General features: G+C 43.5%; 1 protein-coding gene across 1 annotated transcript in view; it reads right to left on the bottom strand.

Annotated features, from left to right (window-relative positions):
- GUF1 (GTP binding elongation factor GUF1) overlaps positions 1-19384 on the bottom strand; it is a 136295-nt gene extending 116911 nt beyond the window's left edge. Inside the window, exons 1-3 of the mRNA XM_082272230.1 lie at positions 19300-19384; positions 12634-12960; positions 9192-9303 (exon numbers count right to left, since the gene is read on the bottom strand). Coding sequence (XP_082128356.1) covers positions 9192-9303; positions 12634-12819 — 298 coding nt within the window. The 5' untranslated portion in view covers positions 12820-12960; positions 19300-19384. The remainder of the gene's footprint in view (positions 1-9191; positions 9304-12633; positions 12961-19299) is intronic.
- Positions 19385-20246: the final 862 nt, after the last annotated feature.

Here is a 20246-nt window from a genome sequence, read left to right as displayed (position 1 = left end):
ACATATATATCTGTGTGTGTGTATATATATATATATATATATATATATATATATATATATATATATATATATATACACTGTATGTACTGGTGTGTATGTATGTATATATATATATATATATATATATATATTTTTTTTTTTTATTTCAGGTACTTATATAGTGCTGTCAATTTACGCAGCGCTTTACATATAAATTGCACATTCACATCAGTCCCTGCCCTCAAGGAGCTTACAATCTAAGGTCCCTAATGCCTCGTACACACGTACCGATCGGCCGTCTTTTGTCCAGGGCTGTCCTGTCCGCTGAAAAGTGCAAAAGACTGCACACGAATTTTGTCGGCCAACAACAGCCGACTGCAGAAGTGATGTCATGTGATGGTTAACTTTCCGTGTGTTTTTTCTTTTCTGAGCATGCCCAGTCTTGCTAATCTGCTGTTTGTCGGCCGAATTCTGTACTGACTGGCGAACAATCGGCCGTTCTGGTGTTGGCCAACAAAAATTTTAATGCCTGCAGGACAGATTCTGTTCGGCCGAAAATGCGCTGTCGGCTGTCGAAAGCATCATACTAACAAGCATACAATCGGCCGATCGGTCGTCGGCCGAATATTTACGGCCGACGATCGGTACGTGTGTACGAGGCATCACTCACATACATACACAGCAGGGCCAATTTTTTATACAGGATCCAATTAACCTACCAGCATGTCTTTGGAGTGTGGGAGGAAACCAATCTGTCACGATTCAACCATGCCCACGGCGACTAGCTAAACGAGACGTGATGAATCGTGACTGGGCAGTATAAGGGGATAACGGAAATAAAGAAAATTCCTACTAAAGGCTCGTACACACGTACCGATTGTCGCAGAAAAGATTCGGCAGACGACCGATCGGCCAAATGTAGGCTTGTTCGTATGATGCTTCCGACAGCCGACAGCACACTTTCGGCCGAACAGAATCTGTCGTGCAAGCATTAAAATGTTTGTATGCCGACACCAGAACGGCCGATTGTTCGCCAGTCAGTACAGAATTCGGCCGACAGACAGCAGATTTGCAAGACTGGGCATGCTCATAAAAGAAAAAACACAGGGAAAGTTAACCATCACATGACATCACTTCTGCAGTCGGCGGACAAAATTCGTGTGCAGTCTTGTGCACTTTTCAGCGGACATGACAGCCCGGGGACAAAAGACGGCCGATCGTTCGGCCGACGATCGGTACGTGTGTACGGGGCTTAAGTAATTAGATTGGTTGCAATACTTTCACAGCCTGCACTGCCTTCGGTCACCACTAGAGGGAGACTCCAGTCCAATCCAGCTGGCTGACCACACACAGGCAGATACAAATCTTACATACAATCTGATGCACTCTAAGGGTTGGGGAGCAGTCTAGCAATTACCACACACTACTAGGATTCCTCCAGCTATCCTACAAGCCAGAACCCCTGTGTTGATCACTCTTCCCACTGTCCCCACACCCACACACCACAAACGATAGCCTGTGGTCTGGTGTACAATCTGCATGCAATCTGCCAACACACAGTGCAATTGCATACAGATTGGCATGTATGTATGTATGTACTGTATGTACTGGTGTGTATATATATATATATATATATATATATATATATATATATATATATATATGTGTGTGTGTGTGTGTGTGTGTATATATATATATATATTTATATACTGTATGTATATATACCGTGCATGTGTGTGTGTGTGTGTATATATATGTTTTCATGTGTCAGAACATGTCATTACGAGTTCTTTTAAACTTTAGTTTCACTTTTTAAACTTAGCAGTGCCTGTAATCTCACAAAATCTCGTGAGATTACAGGCAGTCCACCCAGTTATACAGAGATCTCGGCAGTTCTCAGAGAAAAAAATTCTCCTCTGATCACCCTGTGAGAAGTGAAGTTCTCCGCCTTCTAAACTGGGTGCCAGAGGAGATATTTTTTCTCTGAGAACTGCCGAGAATTGAACTGAGAGAAAACTTCTCAGTTTACTAAACGTACACCTTAATGAGGAGACAGAGGAAGCGTTCGTTCTGATTAAGTGTGCAAGGAACCTGGGGTTCTGTGAGGCCTATGCCACTAGGGTCCCAGACCTATCCCCACCTCACACCTATGCCCGGGTTTGGGCAGAGAACGGCGCCTAATCCAAGCTGATCCCAGGTTCTCACATTTTCAACGCCTTGTCCAAAGTGGCCATGGAGTACAGATACGATTATCCATACGCTCCCCCAGGAGATAATGGAAGAAAATCGAGAGCAATAGGAGGGCTTGGTGTGAAGAGGCTGTCTGGGACTTCCTATATGTTCCCAAGCCACATTGGAACCAATCCAGGCCTCAGTTGTGGGACACCTTCCTGTCTATCAAGGCAAACTGGAATCTGTTGCGGCCCATATACATTGACCGAGTGGAGGTCAACCGCCCAGATGGAAAAGGCCAAGCCTGGGCCAACAGTATCCTGAGTCCTGAAGGCAAGATCATCCGCATACCTCATCCTGGCCATTACTACTGAGGTGTGCTGAGTTCTTGATTCAGCTAAGAGAACTTAACTTATAAAAGGGGCCAGTGAGCCCGAATAATGCTGTTGTTGCTGCTGAAAGAGTTTGAACTACAAAAGGGGCTAATGCGCTCGAGGAGTTTTTTGTTACAATGTTGCTGTCAGAGCTAGGAGCCCTCTTACCAGATCCCCTTTTCCTTATATCTTTGCAAAAGAAGATGGGGATCATCAAAATTGCCATAGTTTGATCACCTAGGAGAAAGAACTTTTGCCATAGAGGACTTCTCCTGTTAAAGCCTGGGGCTGCTACCTGGAAGGGAAAAAAAAAATACATAGTTCACAGAGACACCTTGCCACTGGTGAAGATCTTTGGGCCATGGGCCATCACTGTTACTAAAATAAGTACTAAAGAAGGACACTTTGCGAAGATTCCTTTGGGCCAGTGGGCCAGAGTAATGTTGGAAGAAACTTTGTGCAAAATGCTACCTTGTGAGAGAAGGGTAGTGGCTCATTAGCTCTTCAGAGAGAGGGATGCCAGAGTGAAGGATCCCTTGAAGAGTTCTTACAAACACTAAAGTAGACAAGCTTTGCTCAGGCTCCAACAAGAACAGCCTGCTGCCAGGAGATGGTGTGTTGCCTTGGTGTTACAGAGAGAAGGACACTACACACTAGTCGGGTAGACTCCGCACTTCTTCATCATAACTTGTAAGTCTGACTTGGATAGGAAAAAGTCAGTGCCCTGGTGATTGATGGAACAAGTGCAGAAATGTCTAGTTAGTTAGATTGGAAGGTTGTCCTGTTTGTCTATTACAGGAACACAGCAGGACGACGAGTCAAGCGCGCCCTTAGTGGACAAGATGCATCAGAAGTCTCTAAGTGCTAGAGATTTTATTTTGCAGTTGAGAAGGTCACCTCTGCAGAGAGGGCAGTCTCACTGTAATTATACAGGATGTAGGGTTACTACATGCGCTTTTCCCTTTACAGGCTTGTAGGGGAATCCTCATGCCTTTGAAACAATTGCAAAAGGAAAATTAATGGGCGCTCTTGCTGGGGGATGGGTCCTTTGTTCCAGACAGTTTTGATAGGCGAGATGTTAACCAGACTGATGGTGAATATTCCAAAAGCACAGTGTTAGTGCCATCATCGAGGGCAGCTCTTACAGGACCGAAGCGAGATCCCACATGTAAGCAGAGTAAAGAGAAGGCGCCACTCAGTGAAGCAGTAATAACAAATTTATTAAGCTCATATCAAGACTTACATAAAAGCAAAAAGTGGAGCGTCATGACCCTACGTCCTTCCTAATTCACCGTGTACCCGTTGTGGAAGCTGCCAGCAGCCTAAATCAATCCGGGGGGCTGAATCAGAGTGAGGCTGCGCGAACCGCATACCTCACAGAAGGACCGTGCGGCCGTAGACGAGGAATGGGCGGTTACCGGTTTCGGAGCATGCTCACAACAGCTCCTTCTTCAGACCAAATTGGTCGCCGGGTCATGGTGCTCCACTTTTTGCTTTTATGCAAGTCTTGATATGAGCTTAATAAATTTGTTATTACTGCTTCACTGAGTGGCGCCTTCTCTTTACTCTACTTTCATGCCTTTGAAAGGTTACCTATGGTCTATCTTATGTATATATGTACAAATGTTATTTGTAGCATAGTTAGTCAGGATGTTTAACCTGTTCCTGCAAGACAGATTTTTGTTTGGAGGAGGGGTGCAATAATATAATATACCTGGTGAAACTATGTAGATTTTGTACAGCAGCTGTCTATACATATTTTTTCACATAATTTATTATATCTACTGGCCTTATATGGGGCATGCACTACGGCCCTGTACAAATGTTATTTCCCTTTTCCCCACCTTTACAAGTTTGTGGGATACTCCATGTAAATTTTTGTACAGGTATTTTTGTAGGGGCGGATGCCCAGAGCCAGTGAGGACATGGTTCAATTAGGCGGGGGAAAATGTAGCACCCTCCTAGGAAGGTGCTAGAGAGAGAGTATAGCCTTGGAGCTTTCCTGCTCACCAGAGAGATCGCTAGGTAAATCTATATTGTTCTCTGCCTACCAGAGAGCAGGATCTGCTAGTGAGGTCAGTCAAGGGGATGCTAGAGAGTGTCCTGAAGAAAATGTAGTTGCATCAAGTTTGTGAGCAAGAAGACTTAAATTCCTCCATACAAGTGTCAGCATGGTTAAAGCAGTGTGTCTAACCTGGTGAGGCAAAGTTAGAGTTTTCCTTAACTGTAAATAGTTCCAGTTGAAGTATCCCACTATTCCCTTCTCCCATCCAAGTTCCACAATAAATGTAAAACCAAAACCCCTGGACTGTTTATAGAGTAACGAGCCATTGGGAATAAGGATGGATGTGTGAACTGTCCCTAAGTGATTGTCTGCAGGTAATCAGGAGGCGGCCCAAGAAGTCATAATACAGCAATCCCTATGGGGACAGTGCTACACAAGGACAGTCTCAAGAGCATGGAGGAGATTGGCAGTTACTCTAGGAGAGTTATGGGCCCTACACACTATAAGATTTTCTGAAGACTTTTTCCTTTAGACTTACCAAAACCATATAATATGAGGTCAAACCTAAACACTTTCAATTTGTATGCAATCTGGCAGGCCCTTGCACTACATAGAAAAGGTAAATCTAAAGGAAAAAGTCTTCAGAAAATCTTATAGCGTTTATGGCCCTTTAGACAGGGCCATAAACTTCCTTAACCCATCAGCAGGACTGGTGTCTGCTCCTTTGTGCAAGGAGGAACAGGATGAGCACCGCCAGAGCCCTACAAAATGACCTCCAGCAGGCCACCAGTTTGAATGTCTCTGACCAAGCAATCAGAAACAGACTTCATGAGGGTAGCCTGAGGGACCACCATCCTCTAGTGGACCCCATGCTTACTGCTCAGCACTGTGGAGCTCGACTGGCATTTGCCATTGAACATCAGAATTGGAAGGTCTGCCACTGGTGCCGTGTTTTTTTTTTTTTTTTTACAGATGAGAGCAGGTTCACCCTGAGCACTAGGGATGATCCAACGGTTCGGGTCGACCATCGGTTCGACCCGAACATTGACTGTTCAAAATTTGACCGAATTTCGAACTTTTTGCTGAAAAAGTTCGAAATTCGGCAACCAGAACCGACCAAAATGCAATGGGACAGGAACTGGGCTTTAAAAGCCAGTGATTGGACCAGAACCATCAGTAAAATGTGATTGGAGTGACTAGGGGGTCCAGAGGCCAATCAGTAGTGAATACGCCCCCCAGTATATAAGATAGCCCTGCCAAATCTCTAGCACTTTAATACTGGGGCTGTGGAAGAGAGTGGAAGCAGTTCTGTTACTCCTGCTTCAAAGTGTCATTTAGCAATTATTAGTGTGAGGAAAGGGATATCTCGTGTAGTTAGGGTACTATTTTCCACTATAGTTATCTATATTAATAAAATGGAAGTGTCCCTGCGTCCGTGGAAATGCGCTACTGCGCATGTGCCGCACGAACAGCCGAACGCAGAGAGACTTCGGGTGGGCGGCCGGCGCTGGGTGGGCGTGTTAGACAGGAGCGGATCCCTGCCCACTTCACTTCCTCCTCAGAAGAGCGCGGCTCCGGAGGAAGAGGCCTGTCGGATGATGCCTCGAAGGCATTATCTGACATGACAGAGGCATCATTCGACAGCAGAAGGTACATCATAGCGAGCAGTCTCTCCAATCTCTCCCTGCTCCTCCGATCACCTCCCCGCCATAAGTTCCAGAAAGTCACCGGAGTCCACCAAACTTCCCACACACCTGCAGTAAATCCACACTGACAGCCCCGGGATCTCACCGATCACACACCGCACTCCCAGCGCTGCACTCTGCTACGATACATGCCGACCTCATGAATATTTATAGAGGGACCGGACAGGCCCGCCCCCCGACCAATCCGATTATCCCCCCTGGAGGGAGGCGGCAGTTGAAAATTTGGTGTGTGTGTGTATATATGTACATGTATAAATATATATATATATATATATACATATACACACACACAGTATATATATATACATATACACACATATATACACTCACACACCAAATTTTCACCGCCTTCCTCCAGGGGGGATAATCGGATTGGTCGGGGGCGGGCCTGTCCGGTCCCTCTATAAATATTCATGAGGTCGGCGTTTTTTTGGGGCATTTTTTGGGAGTCTTTGGAGGCAGGCATAACATCTGAACTTGTGTATATGGGTATATATACACACACACGCTTATATGTATTTATACACATACACACATATAGGTGTGAAAGGAGCGAAGCCCTATGGGTGTTAATAATTTCATTAGCGCAGCCATAGGGTTCTGCTACTTTCACACCTATATATGTGTATATATACATACATGTGTGTGTGTGTATATATACCCGTATACACAATTTCAGATGTCATGCCTGCCTCCAAACACATCCACAAAAAAGCCCTATAAACGCCTGCAACAAAAAGCCGGGTGTGAAAATAGCGGAGCCACTATCCTGTTCTATTGCAATTCTAATACAAACAAACTTTTTTTTCTGGTTCTGGACATGCTACAGAGCTGAAGCTTCACCAGGTACACTTTTTAGACCCCCCCAGACACTAAATCCAAAGAAATCTCTTTTTTTTCAATAATTGGCTCTCTATCAAAAATGACAATTTTTAAGAACTTTTTTTTGTGTGATTAATAGTCCATGGGGCATGACCCAGAACCCTAGGCACTTTTTAGGGGAATGTATTGGGTTTTAGGGCTTCAAAATGGTGTTTTTTTATTACTGAAGTTCGGGTCCCATAGAAACATAGAATGTGTCGGCAGATAAGAACCATTTGGCCCATCTAGTCTGCCCAATATATCTGAATCCTATGAATAGTCCCTGGCCCTATCTTGTATGAAGGATAGCCTTATGCCTATCCCATGCATGCTTAAACTCCTTCACTGTATTTGCAGCTACCACTTCTGCAGGAAGGTTATTCCATGCATCCACTACTCTCTCAGTAAAGTAATACTTCCTCATATTACTTTTAAACCTTTGCCCCTCTAATTTAAAACTGTGTCCTCTTGTGGTAGTTTTTCTTCTTTTAAATATGCTCTCCTCCTTTACCGAGTTGATTCCCTTTATGTATTTAAATGTTTCTATCATATCCCCTCTGTCTCTTCTTTCTTCCAAGCTATACATGTTAAGGTCCTTTATCCTTTCCTGGTAAGTTTTTTCCTGCAATCCATGTACTAGTTTAGTAGCTCTTCTCTGAACTCTCTCTAGAGTATCTATATCCTTCTGGAGATATGGCCTCCAGTACTGCGCACAATACTCCAAGTGAGGTCTCACCAGTGTTCTGTACAGCGGCATAAGCACTTCTCTCTTTCTACTGCTTATACCTCTCCCTATACATCCAAGCATTCTGCTGGCATTTCGTGCTGCTCTATTACATTGTCTTCCCACCTTTTAAGTCTTCTGAAATAATTACTCCTAAATCCCTTTCCTCAGATACTGAGGTCAGGACTGTGTCAAATATCTATATTCTGCCCTTGGGTTTTTACGCCCCAGGTGCATTATCTTGCATTTATCCACATTGAATTTCAGTTGCCAGAGTTCTGACCATTCTTCTAGTTTTCCTAAATCCTTTTCCATTTGGCGTTTCCCTCCAGGAACATCAACCCTGTTACATATCTTTGTGTCATCAGCAAAATGACAAACCTTACCATCGAGGCCTTTTGCAATATCACTTATGAAGATATTAAACAAAATTGGTCCCAGTACAGATCCCTGAGGTACCCCACTGGTAACATGACCTTGTTCTGAATGTTCTCCATTGACTACAACCCTCTGTTGTCTCTCTGGGTCCCATTGATTTCAATGGGGTTCTGAAATCCGGGCCGAACTTTCGGGTAGTTTGGGTGTTCTGGTCGAACCAAACTTTTCAAAAGTTCGATCATCCCTACTGAGCACATGACAGACATGAAAGGGTCTGGAGAAGCCGTGGAGAATCTTATGCTATCTGTAACATCTTCCAACATGACCGGTTTGGTGGCGGGTCAGTGATGGTCTGGGGAGGCATATCCATGGAGGGATGCACAGACCTCTACAGGCTAGACAATGGCACCCTGACTGCCATTTGAATTGCCCCCATGCTCGCCTGACCTAAATCCAATAGAACACCTCTGGGACATTATCTTTCGGTTCATCTGAGGCTGCCAGGTTGCACCTCAATCTGTTCAGGAGCTCAGTGATGCCCTGGTCCAGATCTGGGAGGAAATACCACAGGACATCATCCATTGTGGAAGCCCACAAGCACGTGGGGGCCATACAAACTACCGAGTACCATTTTGAGTTGCTGCAATAAAATTTCAGCAAAATGGACTAGCCTGCTGCATCATTTTTTCACTTTGATTTTTCGGGTCTCTTTGAATTCAGCCCTCTGTAGGTTGATCATTTTCATTTAATGATGTTGCATCCTTTTGTTCCTAACACATTACCCAGTCCATATCCATAGATATCCAGCATATTTTTTCCCCATTGAGATCTGATGTGTTTTTAAAAGTATTCCTTTAATTTTTTTGAGCAGTGTAAATAAGGGATAGCTGGATTGTTACCCAACATCTGCCAATTTGTGTGAACATTCCCCAAATTGACAACCTTTTTGGAGCTTAAATGAAAACAAAAATTATATATATGAAGTGTCGTACCAGTTATTTCCAGCAGTCTGTCCGCAAGCGTACTTTTACCATGGTCCACGTGGGCTATTATACTAAAATTCCTAATATATTCAGTGCTATATTCGGACATATCAATTCTTTCCTGAAAGAGATGGCACAGAGATGGAACAGATTTTACATGATGGTGCAACAGAAATAACATTAAACTTATTTTATTGTTCATAGCTGAACTCTGTAATTTAAATAGATTATGACAGCATCTTAAAGATGGACTTTTACCTGAAGAATGCAAGCAAGGGACACATCCCCACCATGTCCAAATCAACCTTGACCATGTAGAATTTATACATTATGGGCAATCAATTAAAGTGTTTCTAAATGTTTTTTTTCCCTGGCTCCTGTTTGTGAAACTGAGCTTTTGTGGGGGGGAGGGGGACAGGTACCCGATTTTGACAGGTACCCACTCCCACTTCCTTTTCAGTCGCTTTAGGCAATCGGAAGTGGAAGCTCTCCTTCCTCCCCTCCAAAGCCTTCTGGGACACATGACTGGTCCTAGAAGACTTGAGGACCAGTCACAGAGCGCAGCGCAGCTCGCTCATGCGCAGTGGGCACCCAGCTGTGGGACCACAAGCTGTCACAGCCAGTTGCCCATAATAAAGATGCCGGCGCCGCCGAGGGAGTACACAGGGTGAAAATGGCTGGGGTGAGTGCATCGCTGGATCATGGGACAGGTGAGTGCGTGTTTAATAAGTCAGCAGCTACATTTTAACCACTTCATCCCCAGAAGGTTCTACCCCTCTCATGACCAGGCCATTTTTTGCTATATGGCACTGAGTTACTTTACCTGACTATTGCGCGGACGTGCGATGTTGTACCCAAATAAAATGTATGTAATTTTTTTCCCCCACAAATTGGTGGTATTTGATTACAGTCTTTATTTTGTGCTATTACCAAAAAAAAAAAAAAGTTTTTAAAAAAAAAAAAATATATTTTTTTCCTTTCTGCTATAAAGCATACCCAATAGAAAAAAAAATGTAGAAAAATCGAATTTCTTTATTTTTTTAGGCCAATATGTATTCTGCTACATTCTTTTTTGGTAAAAAAAATCCCAAAAATTGTACATTTATTGGTTTGAGCAAAATTATTTATTTATATTTTCTAGTAATGGCGGCAATTAGTGATTTTTAGCAGGACTGCGACATTGCAGCAGACAAATCTGACATTAAGTGACACTTATTGGGGACCAGTGACACCAATACAGTGATCAGTGCTAAAGAAATTGCACTGTCACTGTATACATGACACTGGCAGGAAAGCGGTTAACATCAGGGGCGATCAAAAGGTTGGGTTAAGTGTGCTCCTAGGGAATACTTTCTAACTGTGTGGTGGATGGCTTAACTGGGGGAAGACAAAGGTCTGTGTTTCTGCTTAGCAGAAACACAAGATCTCTATCTTCCTATATGACAGAATGGCGGTCTGCCTTGTTTACATAGGCAGACCGCTGTTCTGCTTCCCCTCCGAACGATCAATGGGTCCCGGCAGCCATCAGGGCCCGCTGGACCTGCTGATTGACTCCCGCTTTGTCCAATTACAGCGGGAGCGGGTCTCAGGTGGCGCGCGCGTGCCACAGACCCAGAACATGAGCCGACGTACAGGTACAATGGTTCGTGCAGGAGGGCCAGCCTGCCACAGTATATCTATGTGGGGCGGTCCTCAAGTGGTTAATAAACACAAAAATGACTAACTCTGCTTTAATGCGTTCCCTGCATTTTTTAAAAAAAATGTCTCAGCCCTGGTTCACACTTATGCGAATTCTATGCGGATCAGATGCGATCCGAAAAGCATAGAGTAACAGGTCATGTAAAAAAGCATTATTTCCAATGAAAGCTATTCACATATATGAGGTGTGACTTTTGGCACTTTTCCACTGCAAGTACCGGCTCGGCTCTACTCGGCCCTGCTTGGCCCTGTTGGTTTTCCACTGCATGGTACCGCATGGTACGGTGTTGGAACGGTTCGGTACGGTTTGCTTTTCCACTAAAGTAGTGCTAAAGTAAGTGGGTGGGATAACAATGATTCTCTGACCAATCAGTGGCTAGTAGTGACAAACAGTCAAGGCTGCATGCAAAGGATTGTGGGATATGGTACCGGTATGGCCCTGTTGGAACCACAACTGAGGTGGTACTGTTTAAGCAAGCCGTACCGTTCGGTTCCATGTAGTGGAAAAGCACCGCAGTACCGTACCGAACCGTTCCTACACCGTACCATGCGGTACCAGCAGTGGAAAAGCACAAAAGCGACCCGAACCGTTTGGTTCCATGCAGTGGAAAAGCGCCATTTGATCTGGCTCAAAAAAGGGTCATGTGAGAGTTTAGTACAGGGTGAATTTCAGCTCCATAGACTTCTTTGGGACCGGATTGAATTCGCAGGCCAGTGTTCACATGACTACGGCTTTCTTTTCGCCTAGATTTTAAAAGAAGTGACCACTCCTCCTCACAAATTCGCATTAAATTCGCATGGAAGTCGCACATGCTGAGCAGAATTGGCCGAAAATCGTTCCATGTGTACTAGGCTTAAGGCTCTGCTGTTCTGCTAGTCTTTGGAGATTTGGAGTGAGATTCAGGGATGTCATTACTGTGCTGCTTACTGTTCTCCTTATTGGAGGCTCTAACATGAGGGATCAAAGCCCCGACTCTACCAAAATAGCTTATCCATGTGGTGCAAACACAGTATAGAATAAGGCATGGTAAGTCAGTAAAGGGGGAAGGTTGATCAGAAGGAAGATCACAGGTGATACTACTGGGTAGTTCTTTGCCTGATGCTTGTCTTTTTTTTTGGGGGTGGGGTAACAGCTTCCGAAGTTTAAGTGGAGTTCCACCCAAAAGTGAACTTCCGCTTTAAGGCCTCCTCCCCAACTCCTGTTTGTGAGAAGAAGCTTTTGGGGAGGGGAGCAGGTACTCGTTTATGACAGGTACCTACTCCCACTTCTGTTCCGGTCTTCGGCAAAGTCTTCTGGGACACATGACAGGTCCTAAAAGACTTCGGGACCAGTCATAGAGCGCAGCGCGCCGCTCACGCATGCTTAATGGGCACCTGGCTGTAAAGCCACAAGCTGTCACAGCCGTGTGCCCATAGTAGAGATGCCGGCACCACTGAGGGAGGATACCTCTGGGGTGAGTGCACCGCGCGATTGTGAGACAGGTGAGTGGCTGTTTATTAAAAGTCAGCAGCTACACTTTTTATAAAAAACCAAAAAAATGACTGGAACTCAGCTTTCAGTTCCTTGTGAAATCTTATGAAAACCTTTGTGAAAACACAGATAGGTCAGTGACGTCACACCAAATATGTCATCCAGAAACACAGACACCGGTATGAAGCTGCCCTTGTGTCCCACTGAGCAATAAAAAATGTTTTTTAAAGTTAGAAGCAACATTGTTTAGAGTCATTCTATTGCATGCTTAACCATTGTTACCTTTTTAGTACTAAAGGGCACAGCCTGATTCAGATGTGTAGATTGGATGTTTTGCAGTACACCAGGACTTCCACAGAGCTTGCCTCCCGACCATTTCTGAGCAGACAGATGTGTGTTCAATGTACGGATTTTGTACTTCCATAGACGCAGGCATCTTCCAGTGCAATTTGTGCTGAAAGCATTCATCTCTCCAAATACTGTCTTTGATCAGCTCTGTATCATCCCGCAAAGGCCTCGCTACATTCCAGCTTTTAAGTTTATGGTGGTTGCTGTTCATGTCTTTCACATCCTTACTACAAAGATATATCTGGAGAAGATTGGAAGGTCCTGTAATAAATAAAAATGTGCACATTAAAACCCAGGGCTTGAAAATCATTATTTGGCTAGGCTTAACAGAATGTAAGGTAGGATTTGAAAATGATTACTAAAATCATATGTGAAGATAAAACATAATATATAGAATATTTCGAGAGTTAATCCACATTTCCCCGTGTTTTATCCTTTTAAAGCAGTGGTCTCCAAACTGCAGCCCTCAGGCCAGATATGGCCCATTGCTTTCCTTAATCCAGCCCTTGTGGCATTATTCCTCTCACTGGCACCAACAATAGGGCACTATTCCTCCCAGTAACACCATCATTGGGGGCAGTATACCTTCCACTGACACCAATGGGCACTACTCCCATTGACACCAATGATGAGGCATTATTCCTTTCACTGACACCAACAATAGGGTACTATTCCTCCCATTAAACCATTGGTGGGGTTCTAGGTCTCCCATTGATACCAATGATGCGGCTCTATTCCTTCCACTGATACAAATGACGGAGCATTATTCCTCTCATTGACAGCACAGATGGTGCACGATTCCTCCCACTGACACCAATAATGGGGCATTGTTCCTCCCCACTGACACCAACAATGGGGCACTATTCCTTCCACTGACACCAACAATAAGGTATTATTCCTCCCACTAACACTAATGATGGGGCACTATTCCTCCCACTGACACCAATGATTGGGCACTATTCCTTCAAGTGATACAAGCAATGGAGCACTAGTCCTCCCACTGAAACCAACAATGGGGCACTACTCCCCCAATGACACCAATGATAAGGCATTATTCCTTCCATTGACACCACAGATGGGGCAGCATTCCTTCCACTGAAAACAACAATGTGGCACTATTTTTTCCATGAATAACACTGATGGGACACTATTCCTCGTTCTACTGACCACGGGAGTTATTTGCCTTGATCGGACACTATTCCTCATCCTACTGACCACGGGAGTTATTTGCCTTGATCAGACACTATTCCTCGTCCTACTGACCACGGGAGTTATTTGCCTTGATGGGACACTATTCCTCATCCTACTGACCACGGGAGTTATTTGCCTTGATCGGACACTATTCCTCATCCTACTGACCACGGGAGTCATTTGCCTTGATCAGACACTATTCCTCGTCCTACTGACCACGGGAGTTATTTGCCTTGATGGGACACTATTCCTCATCCTACTGACCCCGGAAGTTATTTGCCTCGATGGGACACTATTCCTCATCCTACTGACCCCGGGAGTTATTTGCCTTGATGGGACACTATTCCTCGTCCTACTGACCATGGGAGTTATTTGCCTAAGGCAATGTTTAATCTCACGAAAGTGGGACATTTTCTACTCCCTCCGGCCACAATCCAGCCCCCCTAAAGTATAAAGGGTAGTAACCTGTCCCTCTGTTTAAAAAGTTTGGAGACCCCTGTTTTAAAGTAAAAGCAAATGCAAAACGGATAGAGTGGAGAGGGATTAGAATACCTGCCTGGTCTTAATTGCTTTCTGGGCCCCTGTTAGGGAGATCACTGAGATAAAGAAAAAAAATGCAGTTGTTACCAGAAGAGGAAAATTAGCAAAAATCTTCCAATATGGACACTAGTACTTATGACCAGAGTGACAGCTAGGGGGTTTCCCTATGTTTGGAGAGCTTTCCTATCACTTCCTATTGTGTCTATGGGACAGGAAGTTAAAGGAAATGTCCCCAAGTGACACAGATGGCAAATTTAAAATAAAAAATTAAACTGACAGGAGTTATAATCCTCACATACTCTACCCACAAAAAAGTTTTGCCTTTAGTTCTACTTTAAACATGCTGCAAGTGACGAAAAACTGTTGATGTGCCAGAAATATAGTAAGCCCCTACCTTGCTCTTTGACATGACAACACAGCTCTGAATTCCTAAGCACACGGTGCACATTTTTGTGAATAAAAATAAATACACAGATATTGCTTGCAGTTCTGGGGTCTATACAAGTACATTAAACAAAAAATGTTAATTTGTAGTTACTTGTTTTTAGAAAGTTTCTGTCCGCTACTGACTGCTTGCTATACATTGTTCTTTGCCTAATTAAATATGTGCCTAGACAGATATCCACATATTCATCTATGAATAGCTTTGGATCAATTGTATAGCTCAGATACAGAAACTGTAAGGTTGTTTTTTTTTTTTTCTCCCATTCAGCCAATCAATGTGGATGGATGTATCCTCCCTGCTGTGCGATTGTACTCTGACAGCGGGGACTCCTCAAATGTAGCTGCTGATCAAACAAAACATTTTCAACATTCCAGTTGACTTCTGTTGAGTGGAAAGGCCATAGATGGATTGAAATTTGTCCGGTCCCTGTTGAATCAGCTGAATTTTGAACCATCTAAGGACAGCTTAACCACTTAAGGACCAGGCCTTTATCTGACACTCGTTTACAAATTAAAATCAATATTTTTTGCTAGAAAATTACTTAGAACCCATATATATATATATATATATATATATATATATATATATATATATATATATATATATATATTTTTTTTTTATTATTTTAGCAGAGATCCTAGAGCAGGGGTCTCCAAACGATTGGCCCTCCAGTTGTTCAGGAACTACAATTCCCATCATGTCTGTGAATGTAAGAGTTTTAAAATGCCTCATGGGACGTGTAGTTCCACAACAGCTGGAGGGCCGTAGTTTGGAGATCCCTGCCAGAGAGAATAAAATGGATATTGTTGCAATACTTTATGTCACATTGTATTTGTGCTGCAGTCTTACAAATGCAATTTGTTTGGGGAAAAAAAAATACACTTTTTTGAATTAAAAAATATGACAACAGTAAAGTAAATAGATATCCAACATGTCCTGCTTCAAAATTGTGCAAGCTCAGGGAATGGCGACAAATATTGGTACTTAAAAATCTCTATAGGCAACGCTTTAAAAATTTCTACAGGTTACCAGTTTAGAGTTAGAGGAGGCCTAGGGGTAGAATTTTTGCTCTCGCTCTAACGATCACGGCAATACCTCACATGTGTGGTTTGAACACTGTTTACATATGTGGGCCCAACTTGCGTATGCATTCGCTTCTGCGCACAAACTCGGAGGAATGGGGCGCTTTACTTTTTTATTTTGTTTTGTTTTTTTTACACTGTCCCTTAAAAAAAAAAAAAATTGGAACACTTTTACTCCTATTACAAGAAATGTAAACATCCCTTGTAATAAAAATAAGCAGGACAGGTCCTCTTTAAGCCCCGGTTCACACTTGTGCGTGTGCGGGGTTCGCATGTAATGTCGGAGCGCACTGCTCCGACATTACATGCGATCGGCTGTGCGGTGCGAGTTTAGCCATACAGTTTGTATGGCTAAATTCGCACCGCAGCCGCTCCAAACACGCACAGGGACCCTTTTTGGAAGCCGCATCAGGATCGGATCGCACAGCGGTTCACACTTGTGCGATCCGATCCTGTGCGAACTGCAAGATCGCACTGCGATATGCGATCAAACTGGGGGTGTCATTAAGTTTACATTGATACCCCCAGCGTATCGCATATGGCAGTGTGAACTGCCGGGGGTGCGTGTGCGATGCGGGAACAGGCTGAGGATTCGCAGGCTTCCCGCACTCGCATAAGTGTGAACCGGGGCTAATGGGAGATCTGGGGTCAAAAAGACCTCAGACCTCACATCTACACTCACAATTACAAAAAAATTAGCAGACCGCCCGCCATTTAAAAAAATACCGGGGTTATGGCAGCTATCTGCAACCATAACCCCGGTATTTAACCGGTTGCCGACCGCCGCACGACTATATACTGCGGCGGTCAGCCCCGGCCAGGCAGAGTGACGTATGGGTACGTCACTCGCCTGTCACTGACTTGAGAGCCAATTGCGGGCGGGCGCGCGCCCGCCGCGGCTTGTTGACTGACAAGTCAGTGCGTGTGACCGGCGGACCCGATGTCCGCCGGTCACACTACGATCGCTCCGGTGAAGGGAGAAAGGCGGACGGCTTATGTAAACAAGCCGCCCGTCATTCTCCCTGGTGTAAAAATGAAGATCAGACGGTTCTACTATGTAGGACCGTTGATCTTTGTTTTTACACCAATAGCCATGTCCCTATACAGTTAGAATCATGCCCCTAGGACACACTTAACCCCTCCCTCTCCAATACAGTTAACCCCTTCCCTGCCAGTGTCATTTTTGCAGTAACAGTGCATATGTATAGCACTGATTACTGCAGTAATGTCACTGGTAACCCCAAAAGTGTCATAAATGTCAGTCAAGGGTCCGATCTGGACGTCGCAGTACCGAAAAAAAAAAAAAAAAAAAAACGCAGATCGCTGCCATTACGCGTTAAAAAATAAAACACCAAAAATGACAAAAATCTTTCCCTTTGTTAGTAAACGCGCTAACTTTTGCGCAAACCAATCAAAATACGCTTTTTGCGATTTTTTTTACCAAACATAGGTAGCCTAAAACAAATTGGCCGAAAATGTTAAAAAATTTAGATTTTTACATTTTTTGGGGGGGGGGGGATTTCATATAAAAAAATGTGAAAAATATTGTTATTTTTGCAAAATTGACGCTTTTTTTTGTTTATAGTGCATGATCAAAAAATCGCACAGGTGATCAAATACCACCAAAAGAAAGCTCTGTTTGTGGGAAAAAAAGGGCGTCAAATTTGTTTAGGTACAGCGTCGCACGACCGCGCAATTGTCCGTTAAAAGTCACGCAGTAAAAAAAAAAAAAAAAAAAAAAAAAAAAAAAAAAAATCGCAAAAAAACCCTGGTCTTTTAGCAGCCAAATCCTCCGGGGCTTAAGTGGTTAAAAGAGTATTAAACTTTTCCTCTTTTTTTTCCCCTTGTCGACTAGCCACCGTAGATATACAGGCGGCAGGTTCCCACGAATTGCCAAATCTGTACGTGCGCACCCATTCGCCACCGGGGAAGCTGATCCGCACGGTCAGCAACTGCGATTTTTGCCGGGCACCAGCGATCACTTGTAAACACAGCAGACCCTTATTCTCTCAGCTATCAACACAGAGATCCTGTGTTCCTCCTATTTAGGATCACAGGTCTCTGTGTTGATTCCATAAGCCCATCCCCCACCCCCACACAGTTAGAAAACACCCCCTAGGCTCACATTTACCCCTTTGATCGCCCTGGGTTAACCCCTTCCCTGCCAGTGTCATTATTACAGTAACAGTGCATATTTATAGCACCGATTACTGATTACTGTAGTAATGTCACTGGACCCCCAAAAGTGTCAAAAATGTCGGTTACGGGTCTGATCTGTCTGCCGCAATATTGCAGTCCCACTAAAAATCGCCATTACTAATAAAGAAAAATAAATACAAATTACATAAATCTTTCCCCTAGTTTGTAGATGCGATAACTTTTGATCAAACCAATCAAAATACACTTATTGGGATTTTTTTTTTTTACCAAAAATATGTTGCAGAACACAAATTGGCCTAAAAGGATGAAGAAATTAGATTTTTACATTTTTTCTTTATTATTGGGAATATTGGGAATGTTTATTAGCAGAAAGGGAAAAATATTGTTTTGTTTTTTTTTCCCAGAATTGTCGCTCTTTTTTTTGTTTATATCGCAAAAAATAAAAAATCGCACAGGTGATCAAATACCACCAAAAGAAAGCTCTGTTTGTGGGGGAAAAGGGACATTCATTTTGTTTGGGTACAGCGTTGCACGATCACGCATTCATCAGTTAAAATAACAGTGTCCAATCGCAAAAAAATAAAATAAAAAAATGGCCTGGTCATTAAGGGGGAAAATCTACCAGTCCAGAAGTGGTTAAAGGGCGGGACTGAGGCAAATGAACATTATGTAAGGGACTGTGTAAATTGTCGGCGCTATATAATTGCCTATAATAAATTCAATTGGGGCAATTTCCGAAGGAGGTCAGCGATGGCAACCCTAACATCTCTAATGAGAGGTTTACTTCAGCAGAAGGAGTGAGACTTTGTAAGCAAGGGTCATAAAGACATAAAGAAAAGCTCATGAAACCTACAAGCGTGCGCCTGTATGTGAAATGTGAGGCTGCTTGTTCTGATCCGGGTCACAGAGCTGGAGTTTTCAGATCTATTGAAAAACACATCTGTATGTGATCTATTTTGTTATTTTTTTGTTTCTATATGTCTATAAACAGGAAACAATGTGCATAACAAATACAGTGAGATCAGTCTACAAGTCAGATACTTCCACAGAGTACTATATCCCAGCACACTGCATAGACTGCCCATGAGTCTGGCAGACAAGTGATCCAAATACACATTCATATATCTAATAATGGACCCAATGATTCCGGGTGTCAGTACAGAGCACACACAGTCATCTCACCTTCCTACATATGTCCTATGCAGCCAGCACTCCATGTGAGCCTCTCTCCCAGCATGCAATGCTCCTCTTAAAGTGGCAATGTTGAATGTAAAACTTTAAAAGGGCAATGATACTGAGCAGCACTGTGTAGACTTTCATTTATCACCCTGTCTGTAAATGAAATACATTATTATTATACAGGATTTATATAGCACCGACAGTTTACGCAGCACTTTACAACTTGAGGGTAGACCGTACAAATACAATCCACTTTAAGAAAGAAGGAATCAGGGGGCCCTGCTCGTTAGAGCTTACAATCTTCTAAGAGGACATGATCAAAAGTTTGGATGTGCTGCAGCAGTTCCAGCTAAAGGACTGAACTAAAGCCCCATACACACGATCAGATTATCGAACGATCTGTTGTCCGTTTTTTGTGGCATGCTAGTCTGATGTGGAAAGTGAAGAGGTTATTTTCATACGAATTTTCCCGTACGACAGAATTCTACTTCAGAAGTGATGTCGTGTGTTGGATTGCTTTGTATGTGTTCTGTCGTCTCTGAGCATGCCTAGTCTTGCTCTTAAAATTTTTTTCCGTGGAAATCTGTACTAATGAGACGAAAATCGGACGTTGTTTTGACCAGGGGCGTAACTACAGGGGTTGCAGGGGTTGCAATTGCAACCGGGCCCCATGCTCCAGGGGGCCTGTGAGGCTCCCCTGTACACCTGGATAGAGTAAGATAGGATGACACAATAGAGAACCAGGAAGGGGTCGGTAAATATATAATTTACCAGCTCCTTCCTTTTCTGAATGGACAGAGTCATAGTCAGTGACATTGTAAAAAAAAATAAAATGATAAAAATAATACAAATAAAATACCAAAAAATAAAAACTACTGACACCAGTGGATGAACTAGCAGGATCGCAAAGGTCACACTTGCACCTGGGCCCTGGCATTCCACCACCATGG

Source organism: Pelophylax lessonae (assembly GCF_965119305.1).
Source record: "Pelophylax lessonae genome assembly, chromosome: 1".
NCBI classification, from domain to species: Eukaryota; Metazoa; Chordata; class Amphibia; order Anura; family Ranidae; genus Pelophylax; species Pelophylax lessonae.
This window is presented reverse-complemented; position numbering and strand designations above follow the sequence as displayed.